This window comes from Vespula pensylvanica, chromosome 4, assembly GCF_014466175.1.
Source record: "Vespula pensylvanica isolate Volc-1 chromosome 4, ASM1446617v1, whole genome shotgun sequence".
Classification (NCBI taxonomy): Eukaryota; Metazoa; Arthropoda; class Insecta; order Hymenoptera; family Vespidae; genus Vespula; species Vespula pensylvanica.
The window spans coordinates 8,895,329-8,914,517 of NC_057688.1; the positions used below are offsets into that span (position 1 = coordinate 8,895,329).

The following is a 19,189-nucleotide window of genomic DNA, read 5'->3' on the forward strand; positions in this document are numbered from 1 at the left end:
ATTTATACGCGATAATTCGTATTCTACTGTTATTCAATTTTAAACGTAACTTTTCTTATAACGAGCAAAAAATGTGAAACGCACGTGTGAAATCCTTATTAAGAAAAAAAAAAAAAAAAAAAAAAAAAAAAAAAAAAAAAAAAAAAAAAAAAAAAAAAAAAAAAAGAAATGTGCGTATGAAACGTAATATTCAGATTCTTTATGAAATATTTTTATAAGAAATATTTTTCTATGAATGTACATGTATATATAATATACCTAAGGATCACTCTCGTTTGACAAGGAAAACTAATTAGTCCGCGCGAAGGTTTACGTATTGTCCTACGCTGTTGATTCGTTTCGTACGACAATGGATTCCAACGACAATGGCCACGGTAATCGATTTAGACTGCATTCAAATGTACGAACGGAAGTTAGCAAGACGTACGTGAATCGTGAACGAGCAGTGAACGATGAAAAAGTAAGAAGAAAAGAATCAGAAAAAAGAGAAAGAGAGAGAGAGAGAGAAAACGAAAGAGATTAAAAAATGCTGATTCTCAGATATGCCTCAGGGTGATAACCGTAAAGATCTCGATTTTACAAAAAGAATTCGTTTTGAGTACTGCTTTATGTGAAAAAAGAAAATGAGAGAGAAAGAATGAATGAAAAGACGAATTTCATTAGACATCTCTCTCTCTCTCTCTCTCTCTCTCTCTCTCTCTCTTTCCATCTACTTTTCTGTCTCTCTCTTTCTCTCTTTTTTTTTTCTCTCGAGCCCTTCCTCGATATGCATCAGCGACCTGCCTTAATGTAGCGTGCATATGTAATAACGATTAGCCTATGCCGGATACAATGACTCGATGAACGACAAACAGCATGCACGTTCAACTTATATGTACATGTCCATGTGTTTTATGTACAAACATATGTATGTACATTGGCCGTTGACCCGTAACCTTAAAATTCGAGTTCAATGATAGATTCATTTATACACATCGTATGTTATTTGTGGAACGCTCGAAATACGAAGTTATAAAAGTGTAAACAATAACAAGCTCGATGGCTCTGATAGATCAGTCGATTACGAAACTTTGAAGCGTCAATATCGTAACTCTCTTAATATTTATTCGCGTACTATTATTTCTCGAATTATCTAATTTTATACGTCTTGCACAAGCACATCGAATTTTAGGATCAAGGATTATTGTATTACTTTCGCATTGGAATAATCGATATTAATCATTTTCAAATATCTTTTGCTTTTTAAATTACAATCGAACTATTGTTGTTTATTCGTATCTTTTCTATACACGTGTTTCGTAGGCGGCAAATAATCGACCAATCAAATCACAGCCGCCATGACACTTTTGTTATTCGCGGGATCAACACAACGTCACCTATCTACATGATAATAGTTTTGTATTCGAACGACAAACGTGTACTCGATCGGTTAAATAGCTGTACTGTAATTTTTTTAAATTTCTTTCGGCTTCTATATATTAACCTATATACGATATTGTAATAATATTAATATATTTTCTTAAAATATTTTCTACGTTTCGTGAAGAACGTGGGACTTCTTCTTAATTTAAGTATTCCGAACGTATCCGTGTTACCACTACTATATTCGTAGTATTTTATTTGCTTATATTTTTATTAAGAATATACCAGCAGTTCCGTTATAAGCCAAACTGACTTATCTACAAAGCAGCCATTTAAGTTTTCAGTGTCTGAAATTAACCCCCCCAAGCGTAGCTTGGGCGGAATTCGTATCGTAACACATTACAGTTTATAATGCATTTTGTAAGACGATTTATACAAAATATTTACATTATTCTTTTGAGAGTGTAATTTAATTACAAACGAGAAAGAAAATGTTGAGATTTCTTTCGCGACGACGAGCTCGTAGTGTAACTGGGCAAAACACCTCGTCCCAGATTAAAAATCAGAGGTTACTTAGCAATAAAAATGTTGTGCAATGTAGAGTTGTTTTATTAGATGGAACTGACTTGCCTATAGAATTATCGGTATGTTTTCATATATATACACACACATTTATATACGCATATGTATTTACATAAATTTTGTATAACCAAATAATCGATTGTTTATATATATTTTTATTTATATATATTTATTTGTTTATTTGTTTATTTATTTTTACAGAAAAAAGCTCTAGCCAGTGATTTATATGAACAGGTATTTTATAGTTTAGATCTGATAGAAAAAGATTATTTTGGATTGCAATATACGGATAGTAATAACGTCCAACATTGGTTGGATCCAACAAAACCGATAAAAAAACAAGTAAAAAGTGAGCACTGTAATTTTAGTTGTTAACAGTAAGATGCAGATCTATAGAAATTTTAATACCTATAATGAATAAGAAATATATCGTTATAACATAAGATGGTATTATTGTTAACTTATTTTTGTTTCTTTTTATATAGTCGGACCACCGTATACACTTAGACTCAAAGTAAAGTTTTATTCTTCAGAACCAAACACATTGCGCGAAGAATTAACTCGGTATCAATTTTTTTTACAATTAAAACAGGATGTATTAGAAGGTAAACTTCATTGTCCACATCAAGTGGCTGTTCAGTTAGCTGCCTTAGCTCTTCAATGTGGGTATTTTTAAAAAGATTTACGATGTTTGATAACAAGGAATATAGTTGTATATAACGATAGTAATATCTATTTTAGCTGAATTAGGTGACTATGATCCAACTATGCATAGTGCTGCAACGGTATCTGAATTCAGATTTGTCCCGGGGCAAACAGAACAAATGGAATTAGAAATACTTGAAGAATATGCCAAATGTTCGGGTCTTAGTCCAGCACAAGCCGAATCGGCCTATCTTAGTAAAGCAAAGTGGTTAGATATGTATGGAGTTGATATGCATACAGTTCTTGGCAAAGATGCATGTGAATATTCGTTGGGTTTAACGCCAACCGGAATACTTGTTTTTGAAGGGATGCAGAAAATTGGCTTATTCTTCTGGCCAAAAATTGGTCGTTTAGATTTTAAAAAGAAAAAGTTAACATTGGTAGTGGTAGAGGAAGATGATGAAGGAAGAGGAGAACAGGAGCATACGTTTGTTTTTAGACTAGTCAATGAGAAAGCATGTAAGCATTTGTGGAAATGTGCAGTAGAACATCATGCCTTCTTTCGTTTACGTGCTCCTGTCAAGGGTACAAGTGGTCGTCAAAACTTTTTCCGCATGGGATCACGTTTTCGTTATAGTGGAAAAACAGAATTTCAAACTACTCAATTAAATCGAGCTCGCCGTACTGTTCAATTTGAACGCCGACCGAGTCAAAGATACGCGCGTCGACAAAGTCATGTTTTACGAGAACGTCAACGCCAACAAGTAGATCAGTTACAACAACCACTTACTAGTCAGTAATAAATATATTTTCTTTAGGCCTTTTTTTACTAGTACTTTGGAGTAGGTAGAAAATATAAATTATAATTTTTAGCCGAAGAAGAACCTCTGCAACGTCAGCCAAGTCACGCTAGTACAAAATCGTCAGATTCCAGTGTTCAAGGGGCATCATCGCCTTTGGTAGATTCTTTGTTGAAATCCCTTGCTAAAGATCAACAACCTCTCGAACCAAGAAATCAAACAGCAGTTGTTAATACTGAAAAAGAATCTGAACCTGTTAAATCTACATTACCCGTCGACAATATAGCTAATCAAGTGCAATTAGTACCTAATAATCAAGTTGGTGGTAGTTCATCTTTACCACCTCGTACTCCGATACCACCAGAATCACTTAAATGTAATATATTGAAAGCAAAATCCCTTGAACAGGGTAAAAATTCTAATTTAATTTCTATTACATCTGTGGATCAATCTGCAGTTACAGTCAAAAATAGTCAGCATTCTGATGCAGCAACTATCGTTTCAGTGGTAAGTTTAGTTAAATTGTCACAGTTAGAAAAACTTGCTATTTTTATTTTGCTATAGAATTTATTTCGCTTAATATGTATTTAATTGTATTGTGAATTTGTCTACTTATATCAAAAATTAATTCTGCAAACACATACATTTGTAAAGTACATATATATGTAGGAAAAGGTACACAAGAAAATGATAAAGTCTAGTCCTTTGAAATTATGTCCTATGTATTGTTTTGCATAATCAGCTTTCAGCTATAAAGTCGTTTGCTTTCTTTTGCGTTTCCTTGACTATAGGGTGGAGACAAATTAACACTTTCTGTTAGTGGAGCTGAAGTAAGCCCATCATCAGATTCCACTGTAACCGTAACACATTTCTCCTTGGACAATTGGGGCCAAATAGAACAAACAACTACACCATTCAACCCAAAATCAAATCAATCTCAAAATCCATTCAATCCATTTACTACTGATAGCAAGAGTGAAGTAACTAATGATGGTTCTGATACTACTGATACAGTCAGTACAGAAGATGAAAAGAAAAAGAATACAAATCCTTTTATAGATTCTAATCCATTTTTGGGTTTACTAAACCCATTTAAAGAATTACAACCTACAGTGGAAAAGAAAAATGAGCCAGATACTACTGATAAAACAACTCAAGCAAGAGTTGTTAAAACTGAAGAGATTCAAACTATAAGAACAACAATTACACACAAGGTTAGTTACATCCCTCTGGTGCTTGCAAATTATATTTAAGACCTATAATGCTAGTTGTTCGTTTGCTTCATTTTATATATTAATTATGTGTGTGCATAAAATTCTGTGATACATTTCTGTGATCAATGAAATAAAAAATGTGCTTTGATATCATCCGTAAGTGATATCATATGATTTTTTATTCTGTCTATTGTAAAGGATGATAGCCCAGCTGTATCTGATATCAGTCCATGGTTGGTAGCAGATCCATCTCAAGCTGCAACAACAGAACAATCTCCAGGCAAACAAACAGTCATAACTAGAAAAACGGTAATAACCACACAGCTATAAATCGATAATTATATATTTGTTATTTCCTTTTATTTTTACTCCCAACACATTCCTATTATATACTTGATGAAATAATGGCAGCAAATTAATATGATTTTTTTTCAGTTTATTTATTTGTTTTTCATCTTGTTTAGTTTTTATTTCTTTTTAATTTTTTTTTTTTATATATATATATAAATAGATCACATAAATTTATAATTTCCAAATAAGTAAAGAAATACGTGTGATAAAGTATTTGACAGAAGAAAAAGGTATTTTTTATAGTAATAAGTAGGTCATATGACTTTAAAATGAAGTTTGCATTTATATATTATTTAAAAAAAAAAAAAAAAAAAAGAAAACGAACAAGCAAACAAACAAATGCATAACTGACGTTTTTTGTATCTTTATATTGCATTTAAGTATGCTTTATGTTTCATAGTATTATGATACTAACTCACAGATCTTTTAATAATATATTATAAATAAGTGTCCTTACAGTTCAGTAAATATGCATTAAATATGCATTTATACCAGATAAAACATGGTGCTTGTGTTCAATATGAAGACTATAAAGAAAAAAAGGTTCAAGCATTTATATATTATATCAATGTGCCTTTACATTTAAAAAATAAATTTATTCTGGAGTTAGTATATATATATATATATACACATATATCATATCATACATACATATATATATATGTGTGTATGTGTCAGATTGATATAAGTAATATGTATCTTAAAAGACATTTCCAGAAGCAAGAATTAAGAGCCATGTATACTGTTACTTATTAGAACAACATATTATATATAACAACCGTTTCATATATATATATATATATATATATATATATATATATATATGAACACATATATACATATACATATATATATATACACTGTTTTATTATTAATATTAAGATATTGCCATCATGTTATTGCATACTATATATAAAATTATATAAAGAAGGGAAGTTCTTACAGACAATATTTTTACAACTACGAACGTGAGAACAATAATAATTCTAATCAGCCAAGATTTTTATGCAAGACTTATATAGATTGTGCAATATTATAAACTTTATTATTTTCAAATATAATTAATAATACTTTAGTTTTATAGCATGTCACAAGACAGATCAATATCATAATATTTATTTCAATATTATTTAAAATATGGAAATGAATAAATTTTAATATCTGAATCTTCCAATAAAATCTTTTATAATAAATAAGAGACTGATACTTACCTTTTAAGAAATTTTTATATAAAATTTTTTATAAAACATTTATAAAAATTATAATATAAAAAAATCATTTTAGTGATATTCAAATGGATGAAAATTAATATATTTTTTTTTTTATGATTTCAAGGTATCATTTTAATCAGACTATATTACAATTTATATATAAACATTTCAGATAATATTGCACAATCTGTTTATTACATAAGTGCAGCTTAACAGTATTGCTTAATATTTTAAATTATATACAATCAAACTGGAAAGGCTGTATTATATTCTTCGTATATTAGATAAAAGTTGTTGTGTAAAAAAAACAAACTATTGGAGAATATATATTACTATGTTTTAAAAGAGATTAATAAGACAAACTAATAAGAATGGAAAATAATACATTGTTTTGGTAATATAATGCATGCTGCATTTATATATATATATATATATAAAAAGAGAGAGATTTTAGTAATACAAATGTGCATATGCATAAAGCTGTTCATTTTGAGATTTAATAAGTAAATCATCAAAAAATATATTACATACTTTAATTTTAAATGACATTCAACATAGCAAGTTTATAAATAGATACTTGTGACTATGATCCAACAAAACTAAGAAATAACGTTTCTTTCAAAAGGAGAAAAAAATGTTTTATTTCCATAAGAATTCACTTTAATTTGTTATTCGTACTATTCGTTATTAAAGTAAATTTCGAACATTGTAGTTTACATTATATTTTATTGTGTTTTATTTTCTATTTTTTTCTCTTTTACCTTTTTTTTTCTTTTTTTTTTTTTTTAACTGATAAATCATTTTTGTATCTGAAAATGTTTCTATGGACGGATATGGCCAAAAAATTTTTAATTTAACTAATTCCGTTATAACAATATGTGTTATATTAATAAATATTTATGGAAGAAAGTTCTCACTTTTTCTGTTAGATATACAGATCAAAATAATGAATAATATATGACATATAGTTGTTTTCTTTTACTTTCAAATTAATTCATTAAAATGATTCGTACTTAATTTAATTTTAATCGAATGTATAAGTATTTATTTACGAAAATAACGAATGACATAGTTAAAGAAGATGGAAGTATTTTATATATTTTACTGAGATGTACTTATATAAATGTCAATAATTGCATATAAAGCATAACATAGATTTAAAATATACACAATATTATAAATGTAAGTAATTGTTTATCATATATTATAGTAAAAACTCTTTTTTTTCGTCACAGAAGTTGTCTTTTTTTCTATTTTATATTATATAAATTTTACTTTTGTTATGCTTCTGTATAACTATTGACAAACATTCATTACATCATGTTTACATATTATGCTTGATATAGTATATACAATGCTGAGGATCCTTTATGTGACTCCATTTTTTTCATTTTAGGTAATGCCATAAAGCATAATATGTAAATGTAAGCATTTTAAATGACACACTATTTCATTGGAGTACCAATATATAGATACATTACAACATTAATAATAGGCAATTTTTTTTTTTTTGCTTATGTCCTTAGTCATCCTTAATTTGTGTTATGTATTCATATATATATATGTGTGTGTGTGTACATTATATATACAACACATACATACATTTACATTTTTCATGTATTTACACAATATTATTATTACTATTATTATTATTAATATTGATACCCTGATACAATCCGTCCTAATGTGTGTCATATGCTGTGTATTAAGTAATGTATGTACGACTTTTGCTTTTTAATAAACATTGTATCATTAAAGCAAAACACCGGACTTTGTTTAAAAAAATGTTTTAATATATAATCAATTAAAATTATTTATTATTTTGCAGACCTACATATCACAAAAATAATTTGTTGCTAGTCAAATATATAATATTTTTAAATTTTGTGTTTACATGATTTTGTTATATATTAAAAAAGTTTATTATAATTTTTTTTTTTTTTTTTTTTTTTTACCTAATTGTTATACATAATAATTCGATAATATAATATTTAGCATCGCAAAACATACAAAAATCACTAGAAATAGCATCTTAATTTTAATGAAGATATGCAAAAATAACTACTCAAAATTTCATTTACAAAATCCGTATTTTAAAATCAGCATATATTTTATAGGCCAAAATTAGATTATAATCGTTCCTTAGTGCAAGAATATTTAAAGATCATTGATAAATGTTGATTATATATACTAATTATATTATATTAGAATAATAACAAACAATCGAATATTGTGACAAATATTTAAGTCATGTTTATATAAATGATTAAGTAGGCATGTAATTATTAAAATGATATATTGCATGATATATAGCTCATTACGTTGCTTCATTTTTAAGTAGTTATATTATAATATTAATCATATAGTATTCGCAAATTATTTTTATATCATTTCACTTCAATTTGTGTCTAATAATTTAGTTTATCTCAATATTGTTTTTTTTTTTTTTTTATATATAAAATGGATTGCTTTTAAAAATTGAATTACTAATATTTAAATATCAATTCCGTGTATATATATATATACACATTCTATATACATATATGTGTATATGTATATATACACATTTTATTTACGTATATACATGTATATATATATATATATATATATACACACATTTTATATACACATATATATATATACATATATATATATAATATATGCAAAGCTATGCTGCACAATAAGTCACTTCATTATAATTGAGGCTATTAAATAGATATTTAACAACGCTTAATTTTCTATAATTTATAAATAATGAGATAATAAATTTGTCTATATCTAGTTATAAAAAAATTCATATGTTGCGATCGTTTTTTAGTTTATCCAATATTTACATTATTATCTAAAAACTGGTATTCGAATTATATCACATCAGAAACATTTACAATAAATATCTGATTAATAATATCAATTAAATTAAAACATGCATGTATGAAATATCTTTTATATTCATTCTAGTTTGGAAAATTAATAGATTATCCAATATTAATATGCTAAAATGTATAACACTGGTCAATTCAAACTTGTAAGACTAAAAAGATTTAAGTAGATATTCCTTTTTTCTTTTTCTCTTTTTTTTTTTTTTCTTTTTTTCCTTTTTTTAATCAAACAACCGAATTCCCTTTTGATAAAGCAAATCAAAGCAGAACCCACGTTAGATAGGATTAGAAAGCAGAACTACATTATTACATATGATAAAAATGTATATATATATATATTATGATTACTTATCAAAACGTTCTACCCTCATCCTATCTTAATTCGTCCTGCTTTAATGTGTATTCTATTAATCTATATTATTAATGATCTGTTTTATAGCAGATCGTTCACTACTGTGCGGTAAACTTTTATTTGAATCAGCTGAAATATCGCTACTGTTATCAGGACTGTATTCATTTCTAAAAACACTGTCGGATTGGGAATGAGTTGGTGTTGATAATTCTGATACCAAAGGTGTAGATTCATCATCACTGTCGCCTGCTGCGGATGTTGCCGAAGTTGTTCCAATTAAACGATCTTTTAACTTAGACAATTTTTCCAAGCTAGCGTGTGGAACGGAAATAGGTATTGCCGATGTAGATATTGTTGGTACTGTATCGTCGCTAAGCGTTGATACAGAACGTCTTTTCTTCGATGAATATAAGGAAGATGTTGGCTTTAAAGGTATATTATTTCCCACGTAGTTTTCATCGGTGGATTTAGATCTAAAGGCAGGTCGAGGTGAAGGTGGAGGAGAAACAAAAAGGGAGGATGGTCTGCTATTGCAATGACTCCCAGTTCTTCTTAAACTTCTACTACGACCATGAGAACAAGTGGATCTTGTACTTCGTTGAGAAGCTATGCTATGTTGAGAATTAGCGCGATGTAGATGTATAGTTGAGTCGCATGAACTATCGTCAGAACTTTCCCGTTCATTGTTAACCGGTACCCAATGAAAAAGTGGATTGGTTTGTAGAAGGACGTAATCCGTATCCTGAGTTGACGCAACTCGTCCTAAAAACAATAATCCTATGTCATGTTTTCTTCATTTCTCTCGTATTTATTCTCTTAAGAATTAATGACGCTATTGCTTATATATTGTCGGTATTAAAGAAAGAAAAAAAAAAGGCTTGAACAAATAAATATATAAATTACGGCATACAATTAATACAGATACATATTAACACAATAAAACAAATCCCTGTAACGAGGAAACGAAAAGAAATTTTCCTGATTTCTTTTGTGTTGGGTAAACATTCAATTTATTTTTATTATTGTATACAGCTTATTTTAAAATAAAGACACATCAGTCTTTTAGATTATAAATGTAAGCTGCAATGAAGATAATATATTATATGTATATATAGAAGCACATAGTTTATTGCTAAAATTCTTATAACATATAACACATTGCATTTGGATATTTTACACGTGGTAAAGAAAGCATACAAATTTAACACTATTAGCATTATATGCAACATGTATTAATTTTTTATGTTACATGATAAAATATATTGTTATTTATATTTTTTATATTGTTATTTATATTATTGTTATTTTACTTTTACAGATGTATTCTAGAATTACGGGCATAATAAAATTAGAGTTGTCGTTTTATTTAATAATACTTAATAATTTTATACTTTTTCTTTTATATAGAAATATATCATATAATAACTGCCCCTTATTGTATTGCAAGAAAAAATTAATTTTTGCAAAATTTTTAGATTATAATAAATTCGAATTTAATGATCCTATCATATAACAGGACCGATTTATATTAACGATCACATTACGTAGAAAATTTTCCATTTGATAGTATTAATATATGTTGCATATGAAATTTTTCATTTTTGTACTTTAATATTTCAATAAGTTTTGTACTCCAAGTTATTGAAGAATATCTTTTATGGCTACTACAAAAGATTAATTATACAAATAAAAGTTCTTTTCATTTTTTTTTCTTTTTCTTTTTTTTTTTTTTTTTTTTTTTCTTATGAAGTATTGTTAATAAAACGCAAAGTGATTTTACTACTCACTAAAAACAACATTTAATGCAATATGACAATCACAAGTTACTTAACATTTTCAAACGTAACAGAGTAAATATATATCTATGGAAGTTATGTATTACTAGAGCACGTTGAAGCATCATCAATTAACAATATGAAAAATATAAAATTCTTCGAAAATAAAACATGTCATAACACTTTTTTTTTTAAATGATCGAACTTAACTAATATCTATATACTTAAATATAGCAAGTCTACATATTAAAACTAACAAATTATATACATAAAAACATTTTTATTGCATATGCAATTATTAAAGAGTAATATTTCCTTCTATTGATATGTATAATCACTCATTATATTGCAATGCTTTGGCACATTTGTTTTAAATATATGAATCGAATGATTTCAAACGAGAATTAAAAATTTTATAATATGAATCTATTCATAGTGAATATTTATATAGTTTACATGTTTATTGTCTCTGTTTATATATTTACAAAAATAAGATCTGCGATACTGTCACATTATTATTTCTTTCTTCAAAATAAAAAAGCACAAAAAAATACTACTACATTATAGGTATTATAATAATGCAACACATACATAATATATATATATATATATATATATATATATATATATATATATCTTCAATTGAACTGTAGCTTTTCATTACTATTATTGACAATATCGCAGTATCAGCAAGGTTGCTGTGGCTCTTGAATAACAACCAGGGGCAGTGAAAGTGGTAGAGAAGAGGGCTCACCTGAAAGTGAGTCTGTTGGTGCCGTCGCTGGATTTGGAAGATCCAATACATCTTCGCAAGCTTCTTCATTTAAGGTTTGTAAAGCACCACAGATCATTTGTTCTTCTAAAGTTACCTAAATATATTATGCGATAGATCAATATCCTGTATTTTCTCTTTCGGTATGTATTATATTTTCTTTAATGGAAGAAAAAAAAAACTGAATTTCAAATTATATATTCTATAAATAACAATAAAAAAAGTAGGAATAATCTTACCTGATACTAAAAGCCAAGATACGAATGTAAAAGATAGTATATATATATATATATATATATATATGTATTATGTATATTATGTATTATACGTATAAGTTTATTTATTAAAAAATTTACTTTATGAGCATAAATAATCTGTTTACCTGTTTTTCCATAATAGATTGTTTTACTTGATCTCGTCGTGGTGGTGCATCCGTTCTGGATATTCCTTTTTCTTTTTCATTATGGACAGGTACGCGAACAGTATTGGTTTGCAAAGTATGTTCTAAAATGTACAAATTTGATATACATAGAATCACTAGGTCTGATAAAATGATTATTAGGATAAAATATTATAATTACCTTTTCGTGCGATAGGCTCGAGTCCTACCGTAAATCGTACACTTCGAGAAGTCTCATCTTGAGTACCGAACGATGATACTTCCAATTCTCTGAGCGATACAATTATCATACGAAATAATTCCCAATCACCGAACGCCATTTTAAGAACCTAAAAATAAGATATTTTATTATTTCGGCTAGATAATCTGAAATATATTATAAAATTAGTACTGATAATACTTACTTTTTTTAATTCTTGCATATCACAATGAAGCAAAACCTTTCCATTAATATTATTGTCTCTGATTACATTTTTATACTGCGGTGCTTGATTTATGTTAAAACCTTCGATTTTATCAAGAAGGTCACAAATCTCACTCACACCCATAGAAGATAATTTTGTTTCAAGAACTTCTGACTGTATGTAGACATAAGAAGCAATGTTATAAATTTGAAATTAGTAAAGAGGAATAATTGAATTTAATATTTGAAAGGACATACTGGTAACGCAGTAGTTGCAGAAAGTGGTTTAGGTGCAGGTTCTGCAGGAGGTACGTGTACCCAAGGTGTAGCAGGCCAATCGAAATTTGGCTGATAAGTCCACGATGGTCCTGGTGGAATGTACTGTTGTCCAGGTATGTTTGGATTTCTATTAAGTTTTACACCACGACTTGGAACAATAGGTTTGCTTATATTAGTTGGATTATAAATATTGCTTGGCGGATTCCATGGCGTTACTTGTTTATAATGAGTTAAATTGACCTCTTCGTCTAATCCTTGCTGTTCTTCCTTTATTTTCTTTTTTATATAAGGATCAAGATTAATCGTAAATGGTAAAAATATTTTCATATCGCTGACGTGTAAGCTAGACCGATGAAAGGTCAGAAAAACGTCCAATTTACGTTCATCTCTATCCATTTCAAGAAGAGGCTGAACATCTTTCAGCACTGGTATTTGTGGGCGCACTCTGGAAACAAGATCATAAATCAAGATAAATATATGGAAGAGAGAAATTCGTATAACAATATTATAAGTTATTTATAATTTTCACATACTTATCATAAAGACTTTTCAATGACATGGAATCATCCAAACTTTCCTCGTACATATCGTAATGTAATATTAACCAAGATGTCCTAAAAGGCCATTGTTCTGTTATGTTGATCCAACTGGCTAGATGATACCAATTAAAATCAATCTGGAATGCTTTCAATAACCTTCCAGTGACATAAACAACGTTCATTAATCTTCTCATACTACGTGGATTCACATCACTGAAGTAATCATCAGTCAGAAGCATTTTATTAAGATCTTGTGCGCCACCTAATCGATTTAGATTGCTACCAATACTGCTAGCAATGGATTCACTCATTCGTAATTTTCTGTTACCCTTCCAACTCTGTGGCTTTAATTTTTCATTACTATTCATTATAGCAGATTCTGTACTAAGTCTTCTATTAGAAACAGAGTGATGCATTGTACTTGTAGCGGCATAATTAATACTCTCCTCAGCTTCCGACCAAGTCGTCTTTTTACCATGAAGTGCAGTTTGTTGTGCAACTTTCACTTTGCGCAAACCACTATTTTGTAAATAAAACGGAAGATGAACCATATTTCGTAAGTAATCATGTCCTCCAATATTCGACTCGGTAAATAATCTTCTGCTGTTTACTTCTACTGCCTTTAAAAAAATATATTTTACACAGAAATACTCATATATTCTCATAATAATTAGAACCTTTATAAAATATAAGTCTCACCTTAGATATAATGTGTGGATCAATGGCTAAGATCACCACAAATGGGTATCCATTATCACTAAATAAAGCCTGTATAGCATCTAGAACAAGTAGAACTTTATCTTGTTCACAACTGTCTAGGCCATCTACTATTAAAACTAGTCTACTTTGTTGAGACATGAAGCTATCTAAGCATTTTACCTGTTTCGAGTTGGAAAAATAGGAATTATTAAAAGATAAGAAAAATTTTCATTATATATTATATACTTGTACACGCACATACCATTTCAGTCATTAGATTAACTTCACTTCTTAATGTTTGTATAAAACCTTCGCTTTTTAACGTTTCTAATTTTGATATACTATGTTGCAGATGTCTTCTCTGCGAGAACACAAGCGCTTTCAACGTCCGACTCCATGTATATAAATTTGCTATAATACTGATAATTAATACTAAGGCAACAGTTATCATAATGATATGCGCTGTAACCTTCTCAATAGTTGGTCTAAAATAATGATACAATTAATAAACATATTCCTTTATTTTAATCATTAGATAGAAGATAAAATATTAATTTAAATACTTACTCATTATTAGATATATCTATGAGGTAGACAGTAAGTACTGATATACCAATGAGTAAACTGCAGAAGCAGAATTCAAATATAACAACATATGGTAAACAACAAAGATGTCTCCACTTCCAAGTTGTGGTAGACTTATCAAATTTTGGTCTAAATGCTCTGTATAATCTCGTAGATAAAGAACCAAAATCATTTTCAATAGAATCATAAAGAGATCCCACCATTTGTACAACCGCATTTTCTCCGGCAGCTGTTGTACCGACCCTGGTTTGATCTGTGAAATAAAACTTGATGGGTTGAACGGTAATTCCATCGTGAACACTTCCACCAGGTGGATGGCAAAAAATTACTTGCAGTAGTAGCTTCAACGAATTCAATTTTGTCGTAAAAGCTACTGTAAAATTGGATGGCCAATACCAGTCGTATCTATGATAAAACAAAAAGAAAAGATTGCTTAAACGAGAATGGTCCTATAACTAATTACATTTTACGTAGTTAAGGTAATATCAATTACCTCTTATTGGCATACCACACGAGCACCAAAAATATGTAGATAATAAAAATAAGACTAATGCCGCACGCAAGACCGATGACCCACGATTGTACAAGAAGACCCGTTGTAACACCAACTAATAAAGACACGTGAGTAACTACTACGAACAATAAAGTAGAAAATTGGAATACTGGATCGATCCACTGTCGTGCAAAATTTTTCATTTCCTCTGAAAGGAGATATCAATATTGGACTGATATAAAAACTTCAAAAATTGCAGACAGAAAGAACTTCATAATTACCTCTTAATTTGTTTAATAAAAATGATTTCCCAGAACCCCATTTGGCATACAAACCAACTGTTATTGGTGTGGACAGTGATGGTTCGCTAAGTATATCTGCTAACGCGCTACTGTATAAATCGTATCCAAGCATATTCTCATTATCCTCATTAGTATTAAGCCGACCTATAATGAAATTAATCATTTTTTATTACATATGGTGCGATGAGCGCCGTCATAAAAAAAAAAAGATAATAATAATAATAATAATAATAATAATAACAATAAAAACGTATATAAAATTCATTAACATACGAGCACCAAATATTTGTCCTAGAATCGTCTTAGGATGATTGATGTCTATATTATATGGCGTTTCTCCTTGACGATTCGGCCGATATAGCAATTGACTATTCTTTGGATTTCTCAGTAATATCTCAACTATGCCTTTAGATCTTGCACGCATAGCAATGTGTAATACAGTATCCCCTTTCCTATCGGTTGCAGAAACTTTCGCTTTTTTGTCTAACAATAATTGCACAATTTCGGCGTTGCGCGATCTAACTGCCCGCAGCAATGGCGTATCACCGTCTTTTGTTGCAATTTCTAGATCTGGATTAGCACTTAGTAATAGTTTTAGTATTGCTGTGTTACCCTTTTCTACAGCTATATACGTTGCAGTTTTTCTATCCTGAAACATATAAAAAAATATCTTTCATGTTAAATAAAGCTTACCAATGATCTTTTTATTTAATTAATCGGTTTACCATACCTTGCCAGCGATATCAACATCAGCATATTTTTTAAGAAGCGATTCAACGACTCCTCTGTGTCCACCCTTGACAGCATGTATCAAGTTGGTATCACCAGATCTATCTTGAATATTGACATAAGCTCCGGCATTTAAAAGTGCATTAGCTATCTCGTGATGACCGTCTCGACAAGCTATCGCCAAGGCCGTACATCCATCTTTGTCAAGAGCATTTACATTCGGCTTATGTTCCAAAAGCAATAGCACTACGTCTATATGATTACCGAGTGTCGCCACAAGAAGAGCTGTCCATGAATACTATAACGTAGCAGATTTTCGTACCGGTCATTTATCTTAAAGAAAACCTATATTTTTCTTACTTTTTTTTATATATATATATGTCAACGAATAAAAGTGTCTTACCATGCCAGCTGTGTCTACATTTGCGCCGGCTTTCAATAATGTATCGACTATCTCCACGTTTCCCTTTCTAGAACCCCAAACTAAAGCCGTAGTACCATACTAAGAAAAAAACAAAAAAAAAAAATGAAAGAAAAAGAAAAGAGAAAAAAGAATTAAAAAGTTTTATATAGATAAAAATAAAAATAAAAAAAAAATTGAAATCCTTTCCCAATGTTGATAATTTACCTTATCGCCAACATTGACTTTAGCACCATGAGCAATTAATTCTTTAACTATTTCAGAGTATCCTCTACCAGCTGCCCAAAGCAACGATGATATATGAAAGTTTCCATGAGCATTGATATCAGCACCACGTGCTATTAACATCTTCACCGTTGTCGATCTACCTTTGTAAGTTGCCCACATAAGGGGTGTCCATCCTCCCTGAAATCAAAATCAACAATAACTTATATATATTCAATTCGATATATAATCTTGACGATAGAAATCGATTTGTTATTTTTAAATAGATCGTTTTCTGTACCATGTCGCGATGCTCCAAATCGGCGCCATGATCCAATAATTCGAAACAGATCTCTGTATGGCCTTCTTTAGCCGCGCAAAGTAGTGCCGTCCAATTGTCCTAACACACATTGAAGAATGAAACATTTCGTATATCGTGAAATATGTTAAATTGTACAAATACGAAAAGTAAATATACTTACCACGTCCTCGGCGTTGACGTCAGCACCATAATTAATGAGTTCCCGAAGAAATTGGATCTTGCCTTTAGCTGCTGCAAGGATGAGGGCTGTGCTACCGTTCTGCATGAAGAAAGACGAAAGAAGAAAAAAAAGGAAAAAGAAAGAAAAAAAAGGGGGGGGGGGGGAGAAAAAGTTATCAGTAAAAAAAAAAAAGGAAAAAGAAAAATATAAAGAAAGACAGAAGACAAATGCAATTCGTTCGTTCATAAAAACGAAAAACTTTCAGACATTAATAGGATTAACGTGTCCTCACCTCATCTCGGTCATCAACCTGTGTTCTTTTATTTTCAAGGAAGTTTTGCAAACCAGCGAGATTGTCATCCGTGATGTAGCTGGCAAGCGACCGATAACAAAGCGATACCATCGAGTCAGTCCGATGCAAAGTCTGTGAAAAATTTTGATAAGAAAATGTTAACACCACTATTTGATTTCCTTCATTCGATCAAAAAACACATTTAATCTCGTTTTAACACACTTCAGGCAATTTCAATTCAATATTTATTCAAATATCTAATTGCTGTGATTGAAATCTTTCTTTCTAAATTAATTAAACACCTTAAGGAACAATTAAACACTCTTCAACAAAAAATATTTCATCATTATCAAGCGTATTGCAAGCAGGTATTAATTAAAAGCACACAGTTTCGATCATATTTTATGACAACTAAATTATTTATCGTACAAGTCTTTCAGGATTAAGACGAGTTACGATCGTATAATATAGTATGGTAATATTTCCTTTGTTTTAATACATTTCAATGTTTTCGTAAATTACATGAAATATGAATTTTTATATGTTAAAGAAAAAAAAAAGGATTCACTTATATTTATTCTCTCACTTATTTCGTAAAAAAGAAATTAATATATTCAATAACATGCACACTCGCATTGTTAGAACTCGGCGCATATTTAGTTAGGTGAATTTTTCAATCCTAACTATATCGTATATACCAGGTAATTATTATTGACATTTATTTTCACAACATTTAAAATAAATCAATGTGTCATTCATCATGTTAGAGACAAAAATTGTAGAAAAAGAAAAGAACAAAAGGAAAAAAAAAAAAAGAGAGAGAGATAAGAAAACGCAGCAGTTAAATGCAATTTGGTTTAAACAAATTTTATGATACCTCCAACCGAATCGACTCGAATCGAACAAAATTGTATAATTAAATTTACGGAATGATAAGATAAAAAGTTCAGTGTTATTATGAACACTCACCGCATATAAAAGTAAGTATACTTTCGACATCATCGCGAACAAAGATTTTTGTTTTTATATGTATTTCTTTTTTACCATTTATATCGTGTTAAACAAATAATTTTCTTTTGTTTATTTGTTTTTTGTTTGTTTGTTCGTTCGTTCGTTCGTTTCCAAAACAGTCAAGAAGTTTTTTGCACGCTTTGCAGAATAATTCTTCGTTACGATCGACATTAGTTTCCATAAACTCTCGACCATCCCCAGTCGTTCTTTAAAGATGAGAAAGTTACGGGCACAACAACTGGCAGCTAAGATTCTGCGTCGTGCATTTGAAATTTATTTCCATCGTGAAAAGAGATCGGCGAGATCGATGATTTGCAATGATAATTTTTACTCCAATTAAGAAGAAGCAAAGAGGTAACGAAATTCGTATTGTATGTGTATGTTACAAGAAAGAAAAAGAAAAAAAA

At 29.3% G+C, this 19,189-nt stretch overlaps 2 protein-coding genes across 10 annotated transcripts in view; one reads left to right on the forward strand and one right to left on the reverse strand.

Annotated features, from left to right (window-relative positions):
• Positions 1-693: 693 nt before the first annotated feature.
• On the forward strand, positions 694-5,275 carry LOC122628519 (band 4.1-like protein 5). Of its 2 annotated transcripts, XM_043810898.1 has the most exons (7): positions 698-2,006; positions 2,146-2,293; positions 2,430-2,606; positions 2,686-3,381; positions 3,463-3,896; positions 4,181-4,603; positions 4,802-5,275. In XM_043810898.1, the coding sequence occupies exons 1-7, from the start codon at positions 1,854-1,856 to the stop codon at positions 4,931-4,933; spliced, it is 2,163 nt and encodes a 720-aa protein (XP_043666833.1). In that variant the 5' UTR covers positions 698-1,853; the 3' UTR covers positions 4,934-5,275. The 2 variants fall into 2 exon arrangements, with proteins under 2 accessions (XP_043666834.1, XP_043666833.1); XM_043810899.1 differs by lacking the exon at positions 4,181-4,603 and having other exon boundaries at positions 694-2,006.
• A 3,820-nt stretch (positions 5,276-9,095) lies between these two features.
• Positions 9,096-19,189, reverse strand: part of LOC122628621 (kinase D-interacting substrate of 220 kDa) — a 19,615-nt gene continuing 9,521 nt past the window's right edge. For 6 of the 8 annotated variants that reach the window (XM_043811072.1, XM_043811074.1, XM_043811069.1 and 3 more), the window contains exons 2-21: positions 17,772-17,903; positions 17,480-17,578; positions 17,299-17,397; positions 17,001-17,198; positions 16,776-16,874; positions 16,374-16,670; positions 15,917-16,292; positions 15,623-15,787; positions 15,342-15,549; positions 14,831-15,253; positions 14,526-14,748; positions 14,264-14,443; positions 13,559-14,184; positions 13,005-13,470; positions 12,748-12,921; positions 12,525-12,672; positions 12,326-12,447; positions 12,183-12,188; positions 11,926-12,040; positions 9,096-10,158 (exon numbers count right to left, since the gene is read on the reverse strand). In XM_043811072.1, the coding sequence (XP_043667007.1) occupies positions 9,452-10,158; positions 11,926-12,040; positions 12,183-12,188; positions 12,326-12,447; positions 12,525-12,672; positions 12,748-12,921; positions 13,005-13,470; positions 13,559-14,184; positions 14,264-14,443; positions 14,526-14,748; positions 14,831-15,253; positions 15,342-15,549; positions 15,623-15,787; positions 15,917-16,292; positions 16,374-16,670; positions 16,776-16,874; positions 17,001-17,198; positions 17,299-17,397; positions 17,480-17,578; positions 17,772-17,882 (4,842 nt within the window). In that variant the 5' untranslated portion in view covers positions 17,883-17,903 and the 3' untranslated portion in view covers positions 9,096-9,451. Of the gene's footprint in view, positions 10,159-11,925; positions 12,041-12,182; positions 12,189-12,325; positions 12,448-12,524; positions 12,673-12,747; positions 12,922-13,004; positions 13,471-13,558; positions 14,185-14,263; positions 14,444-14,525; positions 14,749-14,830; positions 15,254-15,341; positions 15,550-15,622; positions 15,788-15,916; positions 16,293-16,373; positions 16,671-16,775; positions 16,875-17,000; positions 17,199-17,298; positions 17,398-17,479; positions 17,579-17,771; positions 17,904-18,740; positions 19,179-19,189 lie in introns of those variants that run through there. The other 2 variants (XM_043811070.1, XM_043811068.1) reach the window with 2 other exon arrangements.